Source organism: Pelobates fuscus, chromosome 3 (assembly GCF_036172605.1).
Source record: "Pelobates fuscus isolate aPelFus1 chromosome 3, aPelFus1.pri, whole genome shotgun sequence".
NCBI classification, from domain to species: Eukaryota; Metazoa; Chordata; class Amphibia; order Anura; family Pelobatidae; genus Pelobates; species Pelobates fuscus.
The window spans coordinates 417,911,764-417,930,520 of record NC_086319.1 but is presented as its reverse complement, the minus strand read 5'-3'; the positions used below and the strand labels follow the sequence as shown (position 1 = coordinate 417,930,520).

The 18,757-nt window shown below is 46.5% G+C and overlaps 1 protein-coding gene across 4 annotated transcripts in view; it reads left to right on the top strand.

Annotated features, from left to right (window-relative positions):
• Positions 1–18,757, top strand: part of CAMTA2 (calmodulin binding transcription activator 2) — a 100,590-nt gene that overhangs the window by 53,014 nt on the left and 28,819 nt on the right. For all 4 annotated transcript variants that reach the window (XM_063449753.1, XM_063449754.1, XM_063449751.1 and 1 more), the window contains 2 exons: positions 2,689–2,815; positions 4,940–5,074. In XM_063449753.1, the coding sequence (XP_063305823.1) occupies positions 2,689–2,815; positions 4,940–5,074 (262 nt within the window). The remainder of the gene's footprint in view (positions 1–2,688; positions 2,816–4,939; positions 5,075–18,757) is intronic.

Below are 18,757 nucleotides of genomic sequence, written 5' to 3'. Positions count from 1 at the left end.
GAGCTTTTGGGGTTCATTGTTCAGTCTATGGAGAGCTGTTGGGGTTCAGTATTCAGTCTATGGAGAGCTGTTGGGGTTCCGTGTTCAGTCTATAGAGGGCTGTTGGGGTTCCGTGTTCAGTCTATAGAGGGCTGTTGGGGTTCTGTGTTCAGTCTATGGAGAGCTGTTGGGGTTCCGTGTTCAGTCTATAGAGGGCTGTTGGGGTTCTGTGTTCAGTCTATGGAGAGCTGTTGGGGTCAATGTTCAGTCTATGGAGAGCTGTTGGGGTTCAGTATTCGGTCTATAGAGGGCTGTTGGGGTTCTGTGTTCAGTCTATGGAAAACTGTTGGGGTTCATTGTTCAGTTTATGGAGAGCTGTTGGGGTTAATGTTCAGTCTAGGAGAGCTGTTGGGGTTCCGTGTTCAGTCTATGGAGAGCTGTTGGGGTTCCGTGTTCAGTCTATGGAGAGCTGTTGGGGTTCAGTCTATGGAGAGCTGTTGGGGTTCAGTCTATGGAGAGCTGTTGGGGTTCATTGTTCAGTCTATGGAGAGCTGTTGGGCTTCCGTGTTCAGTCTATGGAGAGCTGTTGGGGTTCCGTGTTCAGTCTATGGAGAGCTGTTGGGGTTCATTGTTCAGTTTATGGAGAGCTGTTGGGGTTCTGTGTTCAGTCTATGGAGAGCTGTTGGGGTTCCGTGTTCAGTCTATGGAGAGCTGTTGAGGTTTAGTGTTCAGTCTATGGAAAACTGTTGGGGTTCATTGTTCAGTCTATGGAGAGCTGTTGGGGTTCAGTGTTCAGTCTATGGAAAGCTGTTGGGGTTCATTGTTCAGTCTATGGAGAGCTGTTGGGCTTCCGTGTTCAGTCTATGGAGAGCTGTTGGGTTTCCGTGTTCAGTCTATGGAGAGCTGTTGGGGTTCCGTGTTCAGTCTATGGAGAGCTGTTGGGGTCAATGTTCAGTCTATGGAGAGCTGTTGGGGTTCCGTGTTCAGTCTATGGAGAGCTGTTGGGGTTCCGTGTTCAGTCTATGGAGAGCTGTTGGGGTTCCGTGTTCAGTCTATGGAGAGCTGTTGGGGTTCCATGTTCAGTCTATGGAAAAATGTTGGGGTTCATTGTTCAGTCTATGGAAAGCTGTTGGGGTTCATTGTTCAGTCTATGGAGAGCTGTTGGGGTTCCGGTGCAGTCTATGGAGAGCTGTTGGGGTCAATATTTAGTCTAGGAGAGCTGTTGGGGTTCAGTCTATGGAGAGCTGTTGGGGTTCAGTGTTCAGTCTATGGAAAGCTGTTGGGGTTCATTGTTCAGTCTATGGAGAGCTGTTGGGCTTCCGTGTTCAGTCTATGGAGAGCTGTTGGGCTTCCGTGTTCAGTCTATGGAGAGCTGTTGGGGTTCAGTGCTCAGTCTATGGAGAGCTGTTGGGGTTCCGTGTTCAGTCTATGGAGAACTGTTGGGGTTCCGTGTTCAGTCTATGGAAAGCTGTTGGGGTTCCGTGTTCAGTCTATGGAGAGCTGTTGGGGTTCCGTGTTCAGTCTATGGAGAGCTGTTGGGGTTCCGTGTTCAGTCTATGGAGAGCTGTTGGGGTTCCGTGTTCAGTCTATGGAGAGCTGTTGGGTTTCCGTGTTCAGTCTATGGAGAGCTGCTGGGGTTCCGTGTTCAGTCTATGGAGAGCTGTTGGGGTTCCGTGTTCAGTCTATGGAGAGCTGTTGGGGTTCCGTGTTCAGTCTATGGAAAGCTGTTGGGGTTCATTGTTCAGTCTATGGAGAGCTGTTGGGCTTCCGTGTTCAGTCTATGGAGAGCTGTTGGGGTTCAGTGCTCAGTCTATGGAGAGCTGTTGGGGTTCCGTGTTCAGTCTATGGAGAGCTGATGGGGTTCTGTGTTCAGTCTATGGAGAGCTGCTGGGGTTCTGTGTTCAGTCTATGGAGAGCTGCTGGGGTTCTGTGTTCAGTCTATGGAGAGCTGTTGGGGTTCATTGTTCAGTCTATGGAGAGCTGTTTGGGTTCAGTGTTCAGTCTATGGAGAGCTGATGGGGGTCAGTGCTCAGTCTATGGAGAGCTGTTGGGGTTCCGTGTTCAGTCTATGGAGAGCTGTTGGGGTTCCGTGTTCAGTCTATGGAGAGCTGTTGGGGTTCCGTGTTCAGTCTATGGAGACCTGCTGGGGTTCTGTGTTCAGTCTATGGAGAGATGTTGGGGTTCCGTGTTCAGTCTATGGAGAGCTGTTGGGGTTCCGTGTTCAGTCTATGGAGAGCTGCTGGGGTTCTGTGTTCAGTCTATGGAGAGCTGCTGGGGTTCTGTGTTCAGTCTATGGAGAGCTGTTGGGGTTCCTTGTTCAGTCTATGGAGAGCTGTGGGGTTCCGTGTTCAGTCTATGGAGAGCTGTTGGGGTTCCGTGTTCAGTCTATGGAGAGCTGCTGGGGTTCTGTGTTCAGTCTATGGAGAGCTGCTGGGGTTCTGTGTTCAGTCTATGGAGAGCTGTGGGGTTCAGTGTTCAGGTTATGGAGCGCTGCAGGTTCCAAGTTCAGGCTATTCATCTTCTAATCCTCAGATCCAGTCCTCTGCCTCCTTATATGAAGAAGTTTCTGCCTGATATATCCCTGTCTCACTGAATTGGATTTTGTTTTTGTTTTTGGTCCTCTGCAATGTCCGATCTTGTTTCATTGGCTGTTATTTCCACACGTTTGAATGAAACAGTGATATTACTGACATACCTCTGTCCTACCAGGGAGGAGTAAAGATTCTGATCACTGGACCCTGGGTGGCAGACACAGATTCCTATTCCTGTGTCTTTGATCATCTCACAGTGCCGGCCTCACTCATCCAATCAGGAGTCTTGCGCTGCTACTGCCCAGGTAAGGTGTAGGTGTGTCTACTTACTGGATATCATCATTTTCCTGATATGGAAAGCCTGAACCAGAGCTTACCGACAGCCCAAAGTTTGCAGGTTTTCTTTATAAGGGGACAATCTATGCGTATTTTAAAGGACCACTATAGGCACCCAGACCACTTCAGCTTAATGAAGTGGTCTGGGTGCCTGGTCCAGCTAGGATTAACCCTTTTTTCTGTAACCATAGCAGTTTCAGAGAAACTGCTATGTTTATAATAGGGTTAATCCAGCCTCTAGTGGCTGTCTCATTGACAGCCGCTAGAGGCACTTACATGCTTCTCACTCTGATTTTCACAGTGAGAAGACGCCAGCGTCCATAGGAAAGCATTATGAATGCTTTCCTATGGACTGGCTGAATGCGCGCGCGGCTCTTGCCGCGCATGCGCATTCAGCGGAGGAGAGGAGGAGGAGAGTCCTCCGTCCGGCGCTGGAGAAAGAGGTAAGTTTAACCCCTTCCTCTCCATCCAGCCAGGTGGGAGGTGGACCCTGAGGGTGGGGGCACCCTCAGGGCACTATAGTGCCAGGAAAACGAGTATGTTTTCCTGGCAATATAGTGGTCCTTTAATGCATTTCAACAAGGCAGTTAAAATAACAATATGCTTCTAACTTTTAACTGCACCCATTGCTAACAAGTAACTGCTAACAGGTGCATAAAATCCAGCACAAAATCTCCTCTTTCCAGCAATTGTGTGTCTGACATTAGCCACCTGGAAGTCATTATTCGGGGTATCTAATAATGCCCCAATATCACTGCTGGAGGTAGCAGCAGAGGTCTTAAACTCTGTTCATGCAATGTTTCATAGCAAATTGCTACACATACAGACTCTAGGCACCATGACCACTTCAAATGAGTAAAGTTGTCATGGTGCTTGGGTAACCCTTAGTCTGATGGAAGAATATGATTGGTGGAAGAGGGATAATGGTTTGGGGCGATTTTTCAGGGTTTGGGCCTCTTTGTTCTAGTGACGGGTAGTCATTATGCTGCAGGATCCAAAGACATTTTAGACAGTTTGGGGAAGGCTGTTTCCTGTTCCAGCACAACTGTGTACAAAGCAAGGTCTATGAAGTGAGGCATCCCTTAGGAAACCAGAATCTGGGCCTCCCAGACCAGGTAGTCTTCCTTCATATAATGTCTTTACTGTATGTTCCTTAAAGGGACACTATAGTCACCAGAACAACTACAGCTTATTGTATTTGTTCTGGTGAGTAGATTCATTACCTTCAGACTTTTTGCTGTAAACAATGTATTTTCAGAGGAAATGCAGTGTTTACATTACAGTCTAGGCATGCCTACATTGGCAACTCCTCAGATGGCTACTCGAGGTGCTTCCTGGGGAAGCGCTGCACAGTGTGACTGACATTCAGTGTCTCCACCCTCTGCATGCAGACAATTAACTTTCCTCATAGAGATGCATTGATTCAATGGATTTCTGCATGGAGGGAAGGAGTAGCCATCTGAGGAGTGGCCAGTGAAGTTATCACTAGGCTGTAATGTAAACACTGCATTTTCTCTAAAAATGACAGTGTTTACTGCAAAAAGCCTAATTCTGCAAACAGAATAATTCTACTCACCAGAACAAATACAATAAGCTGTAGTTGTTCTGGTGATTATAGTGTCCCTTTAATAATGACATTGTATGGACTTAAAGCGGCACTGTCATTCCCCTTGCAAATTGAGTATTTCTCAACGTCAGAATCTTATCAAATACTCCTATTGGCTGTATTTGAATTTCAAAGTAGCAGAAACTACTTTGTCTCAGTATTTTTCCTATGCCTGGCACTTGTTGACACTGGGAGGAGCTTCCTCCGTCTGACCAGAAGACCTATACCTGCCCCCTCCTGGCAACTGGGCCCCCTGCAGCGATACCAACGTTGGGGGTCTTTGCAAATTATGCAAAGTCTCCAGACAGTGACAGTGCTGCGATAACACCATCAGTTTGCCATTTTTATTTTAAATTAAAGGGTAAGCTTTCTAGTGAGGAGCATTAATCTGTAATACCATGCTAGGTTACATCCTCCACTGAGTACGCAATGCTGAACATTTCCTGCCTTTTTATTGAGTTTTCATTTTCACACCTCTCTGTTCCAGCTCATGAGGCGGGTCTGGTGACGCTCCAGGTCATACAACACCAGCAAGTTATCTCCCACTCCGTGATCTTTGAGTATCGTGCCCGGAACTTTCTATCTCTGCCCAGCACCCAGCTGGACTGGCTGTCACTGGATGGTAAGGAAACCCTACTCAGACATGGTGGGGATGTATAGCAGCATGGATTTATACAGTAAGTGATTTCCATGACTGCAGAGTGTACCAATAAAGAAGTAACATTATCCGAGGGCTTACCCTGATAGTCTTTATGATTAGCATATGGTGATGGTTTTAGGACCATTAATTGCCTTTACACATTCTGTTATAAAGACTATAACGATACTGCCATCCATGCTCACCTATGGACCCTGTATAGGATATTATGTAATATGTGCTATCCATGTAGCATTTAGTGTTAGTCTGGCTCTATAGAATGGAAGATCCTACTCTTTTAGCGTTAATCCGGTTCTATAAAATGGAATACGCTACTCATTTTGTGTTAGTCCGCCTCTATAGAATGGAGTATCCTACTTATTTTGTGTTAGTCCGGCTCTATAGAATGGAGTATCCTACTTATTTTGTGTTAGTCCGGCTCTATAGAATGGAGTATCCTACTTATTTTGTGTTAGTCCGGCTCTATAGAATGGAATATCCTACTAATTTAGCGTTAATCCGGCTCTATAAAATGATGAGATATTTTAATAGACTATATTAATAGAAAATATATTTTGCGGGAGCACTTCTAGTGGCTGTCCTATTGACAGTCATGCTAGTCACTCAATTCCTATTCATCCTGACCAGCGCTAACCGCGCCGGCTATGGAGTTACCATAGCAGTCTCAATGTACACACTGTGGTTTCTGTGCTCGGAAAGCAAACAGATTGTCTATGGGAGGTCTCTTCTGATCTCCCAGTCACTCAATTCCTATTCATCCTGACCAGCGCTAACCGCGCCGGCTATGGAGTTACCATAGCAGTCTCAATGTACACACTGTGGTTTCTGTGCTCGGAAAGCAAACAGATTGTCTATGGGAGGTCTCTTCTGATCTCCCAGTCACTCAATTCTTCGGGACAGAGTCTGTCAAAGAATCGATTTACCGGTGGGAGGAAGAGTTATTTCAAATGGGGTTCTTCTCCCAATGCTTACGTTTACTAGCAAGTCTGCTGGCACATTTTATAGATAATTTTTTTTTGTTTGTTTTCTCTTTTAATTAATAGAAAAGCATTGACGTCGGTAGCATTAGCAGCACCTGACGTTATCATGCTCTGTGTGTGATGGTGCTGAACATAAAGTCCTGCAAAAAACAACAAGGGATTATATACATGTTTTAATTGGAATGTTCTTTAGAAGCCTGCTACCTAATTAAAGCACCGAAAGGGGTTAAAAAGTCCCTCTTACTGAAAGGTGCTCAGAGAAAAGAATTGGGGCATGCTGTTACTGAGGGAGTTTATATAAGGGACTGGAGTATCCCTTTCAATAGGAAGTGTCTCTAGTGGCTTTGTATCTGACTGCAACTATACTAGAGGCATTTTGTCAACCAAACGTAATCATTTGTTTTTTGGAATTGTCAGAGAAGAGAGGCAGAATCTAGTGGTTCTATTCCTTAGAACGTTCTTTAAGGAGTTACAATTACTATTAATTAAATATTCAGCATGAAAATCCTTCCCAGGGGAATCCACAAGTTTATTATTATGGTTTAATAAAAGTTCCCCTTGAAAATGCAACTAGCTGATAAAAAAGATCGAGAGACTGGAAATAAAACCGAGAGGAATGGAACTGGTTCTGTATGCCAGAAAAACACTCCTCTTTCACTGCCCTGGAGGCGGAATTTCCTCTGTTTTTCTTGGAAAATGTTGTATCGCTGCTGTCGCCACTTTCCACTGTGACATCGAAGTGATAGAATCACATTGACAGAGCCTGGGCACATTCCATGGCCGTGCCATCTGTACCAGATTCAAATTATTGACATGCAGATTGCCCATAAACCAAGGTCACTAGTTCGGTTACCTGTATGTCCGCGAGGCTGTGGAGGGAGATATCTCTACTATAGATACCTTGCCAGAATTGTCTGTCACTAGGCCTTTTGCACCGTGACTAAGTAAAGTTGGCGTCCAGCACATCTACAGTAGAGGCATAAGCGATTTGCAGGTAGGTATAGCTCAATGGAATGTCCTTCTACCTAGCCAAAGCTGACTGTCATTAAAAGAGCACTCCAGGCACTTCAGAATAGCAAATACTGGCACAAAAAGTGTAAAAACCTAAACCTAAAAAGGGGGGCAACCCTAATTACATAACCAAAGAAATAGCAGTCAGTCAAAAAACTTACACGAATCACGAAGAGAGGTTAAGAATTAAATAAAACTTTATTATAGCAACAAATTACATTTTAATAGACACAAACCAAGATTTATTAGTGTCCACAACCCATTCACACTGACTCACAAGAAAAAGGGGGGTAAACACAGTGACGCTAAGAAACCCACTGTCTGACATAACAGCGCCCCCTACTGACCCTCAAACTACTGTACCAAGGCTACATGTCAGTAATAGACGGCACAAATAAATGGAGGCATATTATGAACTCTCACAACCTGGACTGAGCATAAACGGATACAAACACAAGGAAATAAACTCAGGAGTTATAACAACTCAATACAATATACCGTCTGTTTAATAGATACACTTCAGAGACAATCAATTATTTTATAAAAGTGCCGATTTCAATAGAAATACCCATTTTTATAAATGGATGCTGATACATAGAGAATTAAATAGGATACACCCTAGAAATGGGGGATTCTTAAACTGGTATTTATAAAATGAAAAATAAAGTATATACAGCTAACTAATTTACTTCCAGAAACTTGGTAGGACATCCCTAGGATTGTTTCTGACTGATAGCTCAGCTCCCTGGAGCTAATCCTAGAGGCAGGCACTTGTCTGGCGTGCCGTCTTTGAAGTCATTATCAATGAGCCTTAGAATGGCTGTTGGGTTAAATGTCACAGCAATGTGCTGATATTTTTACCTGGTATTACATACGTATCCAGGGCTTGTATCTGAAGGACTGTTAACCCCTTCACGTACCGCATTCCTTTTTTATAATAAATTCAGTCTAGGCTGTGGAAATCTGTGTTCCTGTTTGTTTGTCAGGCATTATTGAGTCTTCTTCTCTGGGGATTTTGAGTGGCATTTGTCATTTCACTCAACTGTTGGAGCCAGTTGCCAGGGCGTCAGAATCCTCCCCTTCTGGCAGCCTTTATGCAATCCTGGCTTGTGCCAGCCGTGGCGCCGGTCTGTTAGGGGTGGCAAAATCCCTTCTTTCTATTTCAGGACTTCATCTTTCAGCGCCCGCCAGCAATTTGAATCCCACCCGGGACTATTTTCCTAGCTGTGGAAGGACACCATGACGCTGGTGACATGCCTTTCATTCCCAGCGCAGCATGACATAGGCACAGAACAGCCAGCTCTCTAGAAAGCAGCTGGCTTCATCTTACCATCAGAGCAAAGAGGGGGTTGACAACTCGGGGCCTGTTTATAGAAAGTCCTGAGTGTCCTCTGTCACTGCTACAGGGACGTTAACCTCTGAGGATCTGGATTGTATGTATCACCTTGTAGAGGGAGGGACAGACTCATAGCTATTTGTCTGTAAAACAGTGTCACCCTGCAGGGGGGAAGTGGGTGACAGACTCATAGAGCTCCCTACCTCTGTCACCCTGCAGGGGGAGGGACTGACTCACAGCACACCCTACCTGTGTCTCCCTGCAGGGAGAGGGACAGACTCACAGCACACCCTACCTGTGTCTCCCTGCAGGGGGAGGGACAGACTCACAGCACACCCTACCTGTGTCTCCCTGCAGGGAGAGGGACAGACTCACAGCACACCCTACCTGTGTCTCCCTGCAGGGGGAAGGACAGACTCACAGCACACCTTACCTGTGTCTCCCTGCAGGCAGAGGGTCAGACTCACATCACATCCTACCTGTGTCACCCTGCAGGCAGAGGGACAGACTCACAGCACACCCTTCCTGTGTCTCCCTTCAGGGAGAGGGACAGACTCACAGCACACCCTACCTGTGTCACCCTGCAGGGAGAGGGACAGACTCACAGCACACCCTACCTGTGTCACCCTGCTGGGAGAGGGACAGGCTCACAGCACACCGTACTAGTGGCTCCCTTCAGGGAGAGGGACAGGCTCACAGCACACCCTACCCGTGGCTCCCTTCAGGGAGAGGGACAGACTCACAGCACATCCTACCTGTGTCACCCTGCAGGCAGAGGGACAGACTTACCGCACACCCTACCTGTGTCTCCCTTCAGGGAGAGGGACAGACTCACAGCACACCCTACCTGTGTCTCCCTGCAGGCAGAGGGTCAGACTCATAGCACACCCTACCTGTGTCTCCCTGCAGGGGGAAGGACAGACTCACAGCACACCTTACCTGTGTCTCCCTGCAGGCAGAGGGTCAGACTCACAGCACACCCTACCTGTGTCTCCCTGCAGGGAGAGGGACAGACTCACAGCACATCCTACCTGTGTCACCCTGCAGGGAGAGGGACAGACTCACAGCACACCCTTCCTGTGTCTCCCTTCAGGGAGAGGGACAGACTCACAGCACACCCTACCTGTGTCACCCTGCAGGCAGTGGGACAGACTCACAGCACACCCTAACTGTGTCTCCCTTCAGGGAGAGGGACAGACTCACAGCACACCCTACCTGTGTCTCCCTGCAGGGAGAGGGACAGACTCACAGCACACCCTACCTGTGTCTCCCTGCAGGCAGAGGGTCAGACTCACAGCACACCCTACCTGTGTCTCCCTGCAGGCAGAGGGTCAGACTCATAGCACACCCTACCTGTGTCTCCCTGCAGGGGGAAGGACAGACTCAGAGCACACCCTACCTGTGTCTCCCTGCAGGGAGAGGGACAGACTCACAGCACATCCTACCTGTGTCACCCTTCAGGGAGAGGGACAGACTCACAGCACACCCTTCCTGTGTCTCCCTTCAGGGAGAGGGACAGACTCACAGCACACCCTACCTGTGTCACCCTGCAGGCAGTGAGACAGACTCACAGCACACCCTACCTGTGTCTCCCTTCAGGGAGAGGGACAGACTCACAGCACACCCTACCTGTGTCTCCCTGCAGGGAGAGGGACAGACTCACAGCACACCCTACCTGTGTCACCCTGCAGGCAGAGGGACAGACTCACAGCACAACCTACCTGTGTTACCCTGCAGGCAGAGGGACAGACTCACAGCACACCCTACCTGTGTCACCTTGCAGGCAGAGGGACAGATTTACAGCACACCCTACCTGTGTCACCCTGCAGGCAGAGGGACAGACTCACAGCACACCCTACCTGTGTCACCCTGCTGGGAGAGGGACAGGCTCACAGCACACCGTACTAGTGGCTCCCTTCAGGGAGAGGGACAGGCTCACAGCACACCCTACCCGTGGCTCCCTTCAGGGAGAGGGACAGACTCACAGCACATCCTACCTGTGTCACCCTGCAGGCAGAGGGACAGACTTACCGCACACCCTACCTGTGTCTCCCTTCAGGGAGAGGGACAGACTCACAGCACACCCTACCTGTGTCTCCCTGCAGGCAGAGGGTCAGACTCATAGCACACCCTACCTGTGTCTCCCTGCAGGGGGAAGGACAGACTCAGAGCACACCTTACCTGTGTCTCCCTGCAGGCAGAGGGTCAGACTCATAGCACACCCTACCTGTGTCTCCCTGCAGGGGGAAGGACAGACTCAGAGCACACCCTACCTGTGTCTCCCTGCAGGGAGAGGGACAGACTCACAGCACATCCTACCTGTGTCACCCTTCAGGGAGAGGGACAAACTCACAGCACACCCTTCCTGTGTCTCCCTTCAGGGAGAGGGACAGACTCACAGCACACCCTACCTGTGTCACCCTGCAGGCAGTGGGACAGACTCACAGCACACCCTACCTGTGTCTCCCTTCAGGGAGAGGGACAGACTCACAGCACACCCTACCTGTGTCTCCCTGCAGGGAGAGGGACAGACTCACAGCACACCCTACCTGTGTCACCCTGCAGGCAGAGGGACAGACTCACAGCACAACCTACCTGTGTTACCCTGCAGGCAGAGGGACAGACTCACAGCACACCCTACCTGTGTCTCCCTGCAGGGGGAAGGACAGACTCAGAGCACACCTTACCTGTGTCTCCCTGCAGGCAGAGGGTCAGACTCATAGCACACCCTACCTGTGTCTCCCTGCAGGGGGAAGGACAGACTCAGAGCACACCCTACCTGTGTCTCCCTGCAGGGAGAGGGACAGACTCACAGCACATCCTACCTGTGTCACCCTTCAGGGAGAGGGACAGACTCACAGCACACCCTTCCTGTGTCTCCCTTCAGGGAGAGGGACAGACTCACAGCACACCCTACCTGTGTCACCCTGCAGGCAGTGGGACAGACTCACAGCACACCCTACCTGTGTCTCCCTTCAGGGAGAGGGACAGACTCACAGCACACCCTACCTGTGTCTCCCTGCAGGGAGAGGGACAGACTCACAGCACACCCTACCTGTGTCACCCTGCAGGCAGAGGGACAGACTCACAGCACAACCTACCTGTGTTACCCTGCAGGCAGAGGGACAGACTCACAGCACACCCTACCTGTGTCACCCTGCAGGCAGAGGGACAGACTCACAGCACACCCTACCTGTGTCACCCTGCTGGGAGAGGGACAGGCTCACAGCACACCGTACTAGTGGCTCCCTTCAGGGAGAGGGACAGGCTCACAGCACACCCTACCCGTGGCTCCCTTCAGGGAGAGGGACAGACTCACAGCACATCCTACCTGTGTCTCCCTGAAGGGAGAGGGACAGACTCACCGCACACCCTACCTGTGTCTCCCTGCAGGGAGAGGGACAGACTCACCGCACAACCTACCTGTGTCACCCTGCAGGCAGAGGGACAGACTCACAGCACACCCTACCTGTGTCACCCTGCTGGGAGAGGGACAGGCTCACAGCACACCCTACTAGTGGCTCCCTTCAGGGAGAGGGACAGACTCACAGCACATCCTGTCTGTTTCTCTCTGCAGGGAGAGGGAGAGACTCACAGCACACCCTACCTGTGTCACCCTGCAGGCAGAGGGACAGACTCACAGCACACCCTACCTGTGTCACCCTGCAGGCAGAGGGACAGACTCACAGCACCCCCTACCTGTGTCACCCTGCTGGGAGAGGGTTAGGCTCACAGCACACCCTACTAGTGGCTCCCTTCAGGGAGAGGGACAGACTCATAGCACACCCTTCCTGTGTCTCCCTGCAGGGAGAGGGACAGACTCACCGCACACCCTACCCGTGTCTCCCTGCAGGGAGAGGGACAGACTCACATCACACCCTACCTGTGTCACCCTGCAGGGAGAGGGACAGACTCACTGCACACCCTACCCGTGTCTCCCTGCAGGGAGAGGGACAGACTCACCGCACACCCTACCTGTGTCTCCCTGCAGGGAGAGGGACAGACTCACCGCACACCCTACCTGTGTCTCCCTGCAGGGAGAGGGACAGACTCACCGCACACCCTACCCGTGTCTCCCTGCAGGGAGAGGGACAGACTCACATCACACCCTACCTGTGTCTCCCTGCAGGGAGAGGGACAGACTCACCGCACACCCTACCCGTGTCTCCCTGCAGGGAGATGGACAGACTCACCGCACACCCTACCTGTGTCTCCCTGCAGGGAGATGGACAGACTCACCGCACACCCTACCTGTGTCTCCCTGCAGGGAGAGGGACAGACTCACCGCACACCCTACCTGTGTCTCCCTGCAGGGAGAGGGACAGACTCACCGCACACCCTTCCTGTGTCACCCTGCAGGGAGATGGACAGACTCACAGCACACCCTACCTGTGTCTCCCTGCAGGGAGAGGGACAGACTCACCGCACACCCTACCTGTGTCTCCCTGCAGGGAGAGGGACAGACTCACCGCACACCCTACCTGTGTCACCCTGCAGGCAGAGGGACAGACTCACAGCACACCCTACCTGTGTCTCCCTGCACCTACCGTGGAGAACTGGCACCCGGCAGGAACTGTTTTAAACCAGTTTCTCCCATTACTGGTAAACGGAACAAGTTACTCCTTCCATTATAACATCTGCAGTGGATGGGAATACATATGCTGTTTGGAGTAACCCTTTACATTCCTAGCCTTAACTAAAAAATAACAATAAAACAAAATCATGTAATATGTTAGAATGGGGTTTCCTGTGCGCTCCAGAACCGGACCTCTTTTTATTTAAGTATTCTTTTGTAGTGAGCTGTGATGGTAGTAAATCGTAGTAAATTGAAAGCCTGATCGTAAATTTAGGACAAATAAGTGATGTTGGAAAATGTTTTCTAGTCCACTTGTTAGCGAGTAAGCTTTGCCTTGTGAATTACCTGAAATAATTGTAATTATCTCCTTTACGTTGTTTGTTAATGGAGGCCTGAGAAGCTACAGCTTCTTTTTCTCTTTATCTGTCAAGAAAGTCTTTCTTATACTTTTAGTGTATTGAAAATAAACGTTCCCGTGTTGTAGTCAGAACCCCAGGAAAAATCATCACCCTGGGCCCTTGTCTAAGTAGACCTATGGGTGTGTGGGTTAGAAATGTGTCTAGAACGGCCAGACTGACCTTATGGGTTAGTAACGGCTTAAAGTAGTGTAGGAATAAAGGGTTTGATTACTGTATTGATACTGTCACCTGGACCTTAATTAATCTGATCTTTACAGTTCCACTCATTTGCCCCAGGTTATTGCAAACTAACTCACTGTCTGAGCATGGTGTAGTTTGCAAACCTTTTTAGTGCCAAGTTTGACCTTTGGTGCTTTTACCCTTTATTAAGCTGCAGTTTACATACATAGCTGGTATACAGAGATAACCTAGCTGCCGTGGGGTGCGATTTAATATAGTGTCCATGTAGTGTGATTAACCTTTACAATGAAGTATCCCAGGGTCTGTATAACATGGTGCGGTCACATGACACTCAGGGAAACCTCGCCACTGAATATTCCACTGATTGAGTCGGATTTTCCTTCCCTTTAATGAGCTCCTAAACTGTGGGGGGGGGGGGGTGGGGGGGAGGTTGGAGTGTCTATTTTAGTAGGGTGAGGATTATAGGGCAGAGGAGGGCTCCCAGGCTGTGTAAAGAGACACACTCAGCTCCTCATCTACTGGGTGATTCCCTGGACTGTGTTAACGGGGGCAGGGAGCCTGGCACTGAGAATGCAGAGGATGCCAGCTGGGTACAGGAGATGAAGGTAGGTGAATGGCTGGTAGTTACTCTGTTATCAGGTGTTATGTTTGTGGCTAACATATACAATTATAAATAATATTATTTGTCTTTCTATCCCACTTCAGTTTATGTTTTACCTGTACACTATTTATAATGTGTGTGTGTTTAGAGATATACCCGTACCTTCTAATACCCAAGTGATCTCTCCGGATGTCGATATACAGTATATACGGATATTGGGTATAGATGAATAATATGAATGTTTGGTAGGCAGTATGTAATTGTATCTTATATAGGTGGACGGGTGTTCGGTATAAATAATATGAAAGTTAGGTAGATAATATATACATTTATATTATATAGGTGTGTGGATGGTAGGCAGGTACTCTTGAGTCATAGATAAGTAGATATTCTATCACAAGATAATATGTATATCGATATTTCATTGATAGACAACATAGATATTCCATCACTAGATAATATGTAGATAGATATTCCACCGCTAGATAATATGTAGATAGATATTCCACCGCTAGATAATATGTAGATAGATATTCCACCGCTAGATAATATGTAGATAGATATTCCACCGCTAGATAATATGTAGATAGATATTCCACCGCTAGATAATATGTAGATAGATATTCCACCGCTAGATAATATGTAGATAGATATTCCACCGCTAGATAATATGTAGATAGATATTCTATCACTAGATAATATGTAGATAGATATTCCATGACTAGATAATATGTAGATAGATATTCCATCGCTAGATAATATGTAGATATATATTCCATCGCTAGATAATATATAGATAGATATTCCATCGCTAGATAATATGTAGATAGATATTCTATCACTAGATAATATGTAGATAGATATTCCATGACTAGATAATATGTAGATAGATATTCCATCGCTAGATAATATGTAGATAGATATTCCATCGCTAGATAATATGTAGATAAATATTCCATGACTAGATAATATGTAGATAGATATTCCATCGCTAGATAATATGTAGATAGATATTCCATCGCTAGATAATATGTAGATAAATATTCCATGACTAGATAATATGTAGATAGATATTCCATCGCTAGATAATATGTAGATAGATATTCCATCGCTAGATAATATGTAGATAAATATTCCATGACTAGATAATATGTAGATAGATATTCCATCGCTAGATATTATGTATAGATATTCCATCGCTAGATAATATGTAGATAGATATTCCATCGCTAAATAATATGTAGATAGATATTCCATCGCTAGATAATATGTAGATAGATATTCCATGACTAGATAATATGTAGATAGATATTCCATCGCTAAATAATATGTAGATAGATATTCCATCGCTAGATAATATGTAGATAAATATTCCATGACTAGATAATATGTAGATAGATATTCCATCGCTAGATATTATGTATAGATATTCCATCGCTAGATAATATGTAGATAGATATTCCATCGCTAAATAATATGTAGATAGATATTCCATCGCTAGATAATATGTAGATAGATATTCCATGACTAGATAATATGTAGATAGATATTCCATCGCTAGATAATATGTATAGATATTCCATCGCTAGATAATATGTAGATAGATATTCCATCGCTAGATAATATGTAGATAGATATTCCATCGCTAGATAATATGTAGATAGATATTCCATCGCTAGATAATATGTAGATAGATATTCCATCGCTAGATAATATGTAGATAGATATTCCATCGCTAGATAATATGTAGATAGATATTCCATGACTAGATAATATGTAGATAGATATTCCATCGCTAGATAATATGTAGATAGATATTCCATCGCTAGATAATATGTAGATAGATATTCCATCGCTAGATAATATGTAGATAGATAGCTATTCCATCGCTAGATAATATGTTGATATATTCCACCAATAAATATTTGTAGATTGATATCCCATTGATAGATAATATGTAGATATACTCAGGGATGTGGTATTTTAATTGCCGGACATGCAGTTCCTGGGAACCGGGCAGGAAGATTATTCTTTTTTTTTTTCTATTCTTTTAGTATTGCCATAGATATATGTAGATATTTGCACTAGATATTTGTAGGTGTATTCCATCGATGGGCAATATGTAGGTGTATTCCATCGATGGGCAATATGTAGGTGTATTCCATCGATGGGCAATATGTAGGGGTATTTCATCGATGGGCAATATGTAGGTGTATTCCATCGATGGGCAATATGTAGGGGTATTCCATTGATGGGCAATATGTAGGGGTATTCCATCGATGGGCAATATGTAGGGGTATTCCATCGATGGGCAATATGTAAGGGTATTCCATCGATGGGCAATATGTAGGGGTATTCCATCGATGGGCAATATGTAGGGGTATTCCATAGATGGGCAATATGTAGGGGTATTCCATCGATGGGCAATATGTAGGTGTATTCCATCGATGGGCAAAATGTAGGTATATTCCATCGATGGGCAATATATAGGGGTATTCCATAGATGGGCAATGTGTAGGGGTATTCCATAGATGGGCAATATATAGGGGTATTCCATCGATGGACAATATGTAGGGGTATTCCATCGATGGGCAATATGTAGGTGTATTCCATCGATGGGCAATATGTAGGTATATTCCATCGATGGGCAATATGTAGGTGGATTCCATAGATGGGCAATATGTAGGGGTATTCCATCGATGGACAATATGTAGGGGTATTCCATCGATGGACAATATGTAGGGGTATTCCATCGATGGACAATATGTAGGGGTATTCCATAGATGGGCAATATGTAGGGGTATTCCATAGATGGGCAATAAGTAGGGGTATTCCATCGATGGGCAATATGTAGGGGTATTCCATCGATGGGCAATATGTAGGGGTATTCCATCGATGGGCAATATGTAGGGGTATTCCATCGATGGGCAATATGTAGGGGTATTCCATCGATGGGCAATATGTAGGGGTATTCCATAGATGGGCAATATGTAGGGGTATTCCATCGATGGACAATATGTAGGGGTAGTCAATCGATGGACAATATGTAAATATATTCAGGGATGTTCAATTTATATTGCCCGACACACTGGACATGCAGTTCCAGGTGCCAGACAGGAAGATGTGTTTATTTTTTTTATTCTTTCAGCCCTGCCATGGTCAAACTGCAGGGCTGCCTTGGGAGGAGAATTGGTGCCAGCCAGAGAGTGTATTAATGGCAGACGGAGAGATGGACTAGCCCACCCAGAATTGTGAATTGGCATGCCGTAACTGGGGCCGGCAGCAGTAGACAAATCTTCCTCATGATGCTCAGGACTCATTGCCGCAAGGATGATGTGTTGTTGGAGGATGTATGTGTCTGTGAGTTTGTTTATCGTTCAGTGGATGTGTATCACAACCACATACATCCAGCAGACACCGCACCCACTTCATATATAGCCAGCACACACCACATCCCCATCACATACAGCCAGCACGCTGCATGCACCACACACACACACACATCACATACAGCCAGCGCTCATCATACACATATCACATACAGCCATCACGCTGCATGCACCACACACACACACACACACACATCACATACAGCCATAAAATGTCAGTCCATGCCCTCTTATTCTAGTCCTCGTTTCTTAGTGAATACTGTCTTCTTCCTCAAGGTGTGAAAGGGGATTGTGACGCCTGGTGTTTTTTGCGTAAAATGTGCAGTATTCTTTTTCTAAAACCCTGCTACAATATCTCTACCAGCAGGGAAATAAACAGTCACTTCTATGTTGCCCAGAAACCTATGACATTGGTCTGCGCACATAATAATTCTATATAAAGTGTCAACAAATTCCATAGCGCTGTACAATAGGTGGACTAACAGACATGTAATTGCAATGAGATGAGTTGGACGCACAGGAACAGAGATTATTGAGGGCATTGCTTAAAGAGCGTACATTCTAGCGATATGTGTGCACATGTAGTGTGCTGTCAATGGACAGGATTTCATTAATTAAAAGGTAATGTAACCTAGCTCACAGTAAATGTTGTCCCTGGCTTCCTTAATTAGCTGTTGGTCAGTACGACAGTGGGGTGTTCATTTAATTCCATTATGGCCCTCGTAAGTGAGAGATTAGTGACGTTGTGCAGCTCAGTAATCCTCCTAGCCAGCTCAGCCTGTATGATGCAGACGATGGCTAATTTTCACTAATCCCGTGCTATTCAATGAGGTGCGTAGAAGGGCTGGGTTTTGCTTTGTGTGCAAATCAATGAAATAATGATATCTGGAGAATAAAAATCCACGTCCCATCCGTAAATGTTAGAAATGCCTGGTTTTAGTCACTATGCCTAAACGCAAACTGTATAGGCCATTCTGGATTCATAACAAATACCCACAAGCTGCGGTTTGTCTCGACACATTTTTTCCAAGGTGTTCCTTTAATCTTTCATTCTGAGGCCTTAGTAATTAGATGATCAGGAACCAAAATGTCCAAAAAACTTGGATTAATAGACATATTGTAATCCAGATTCTGACAAAGACTTCAAATACATAA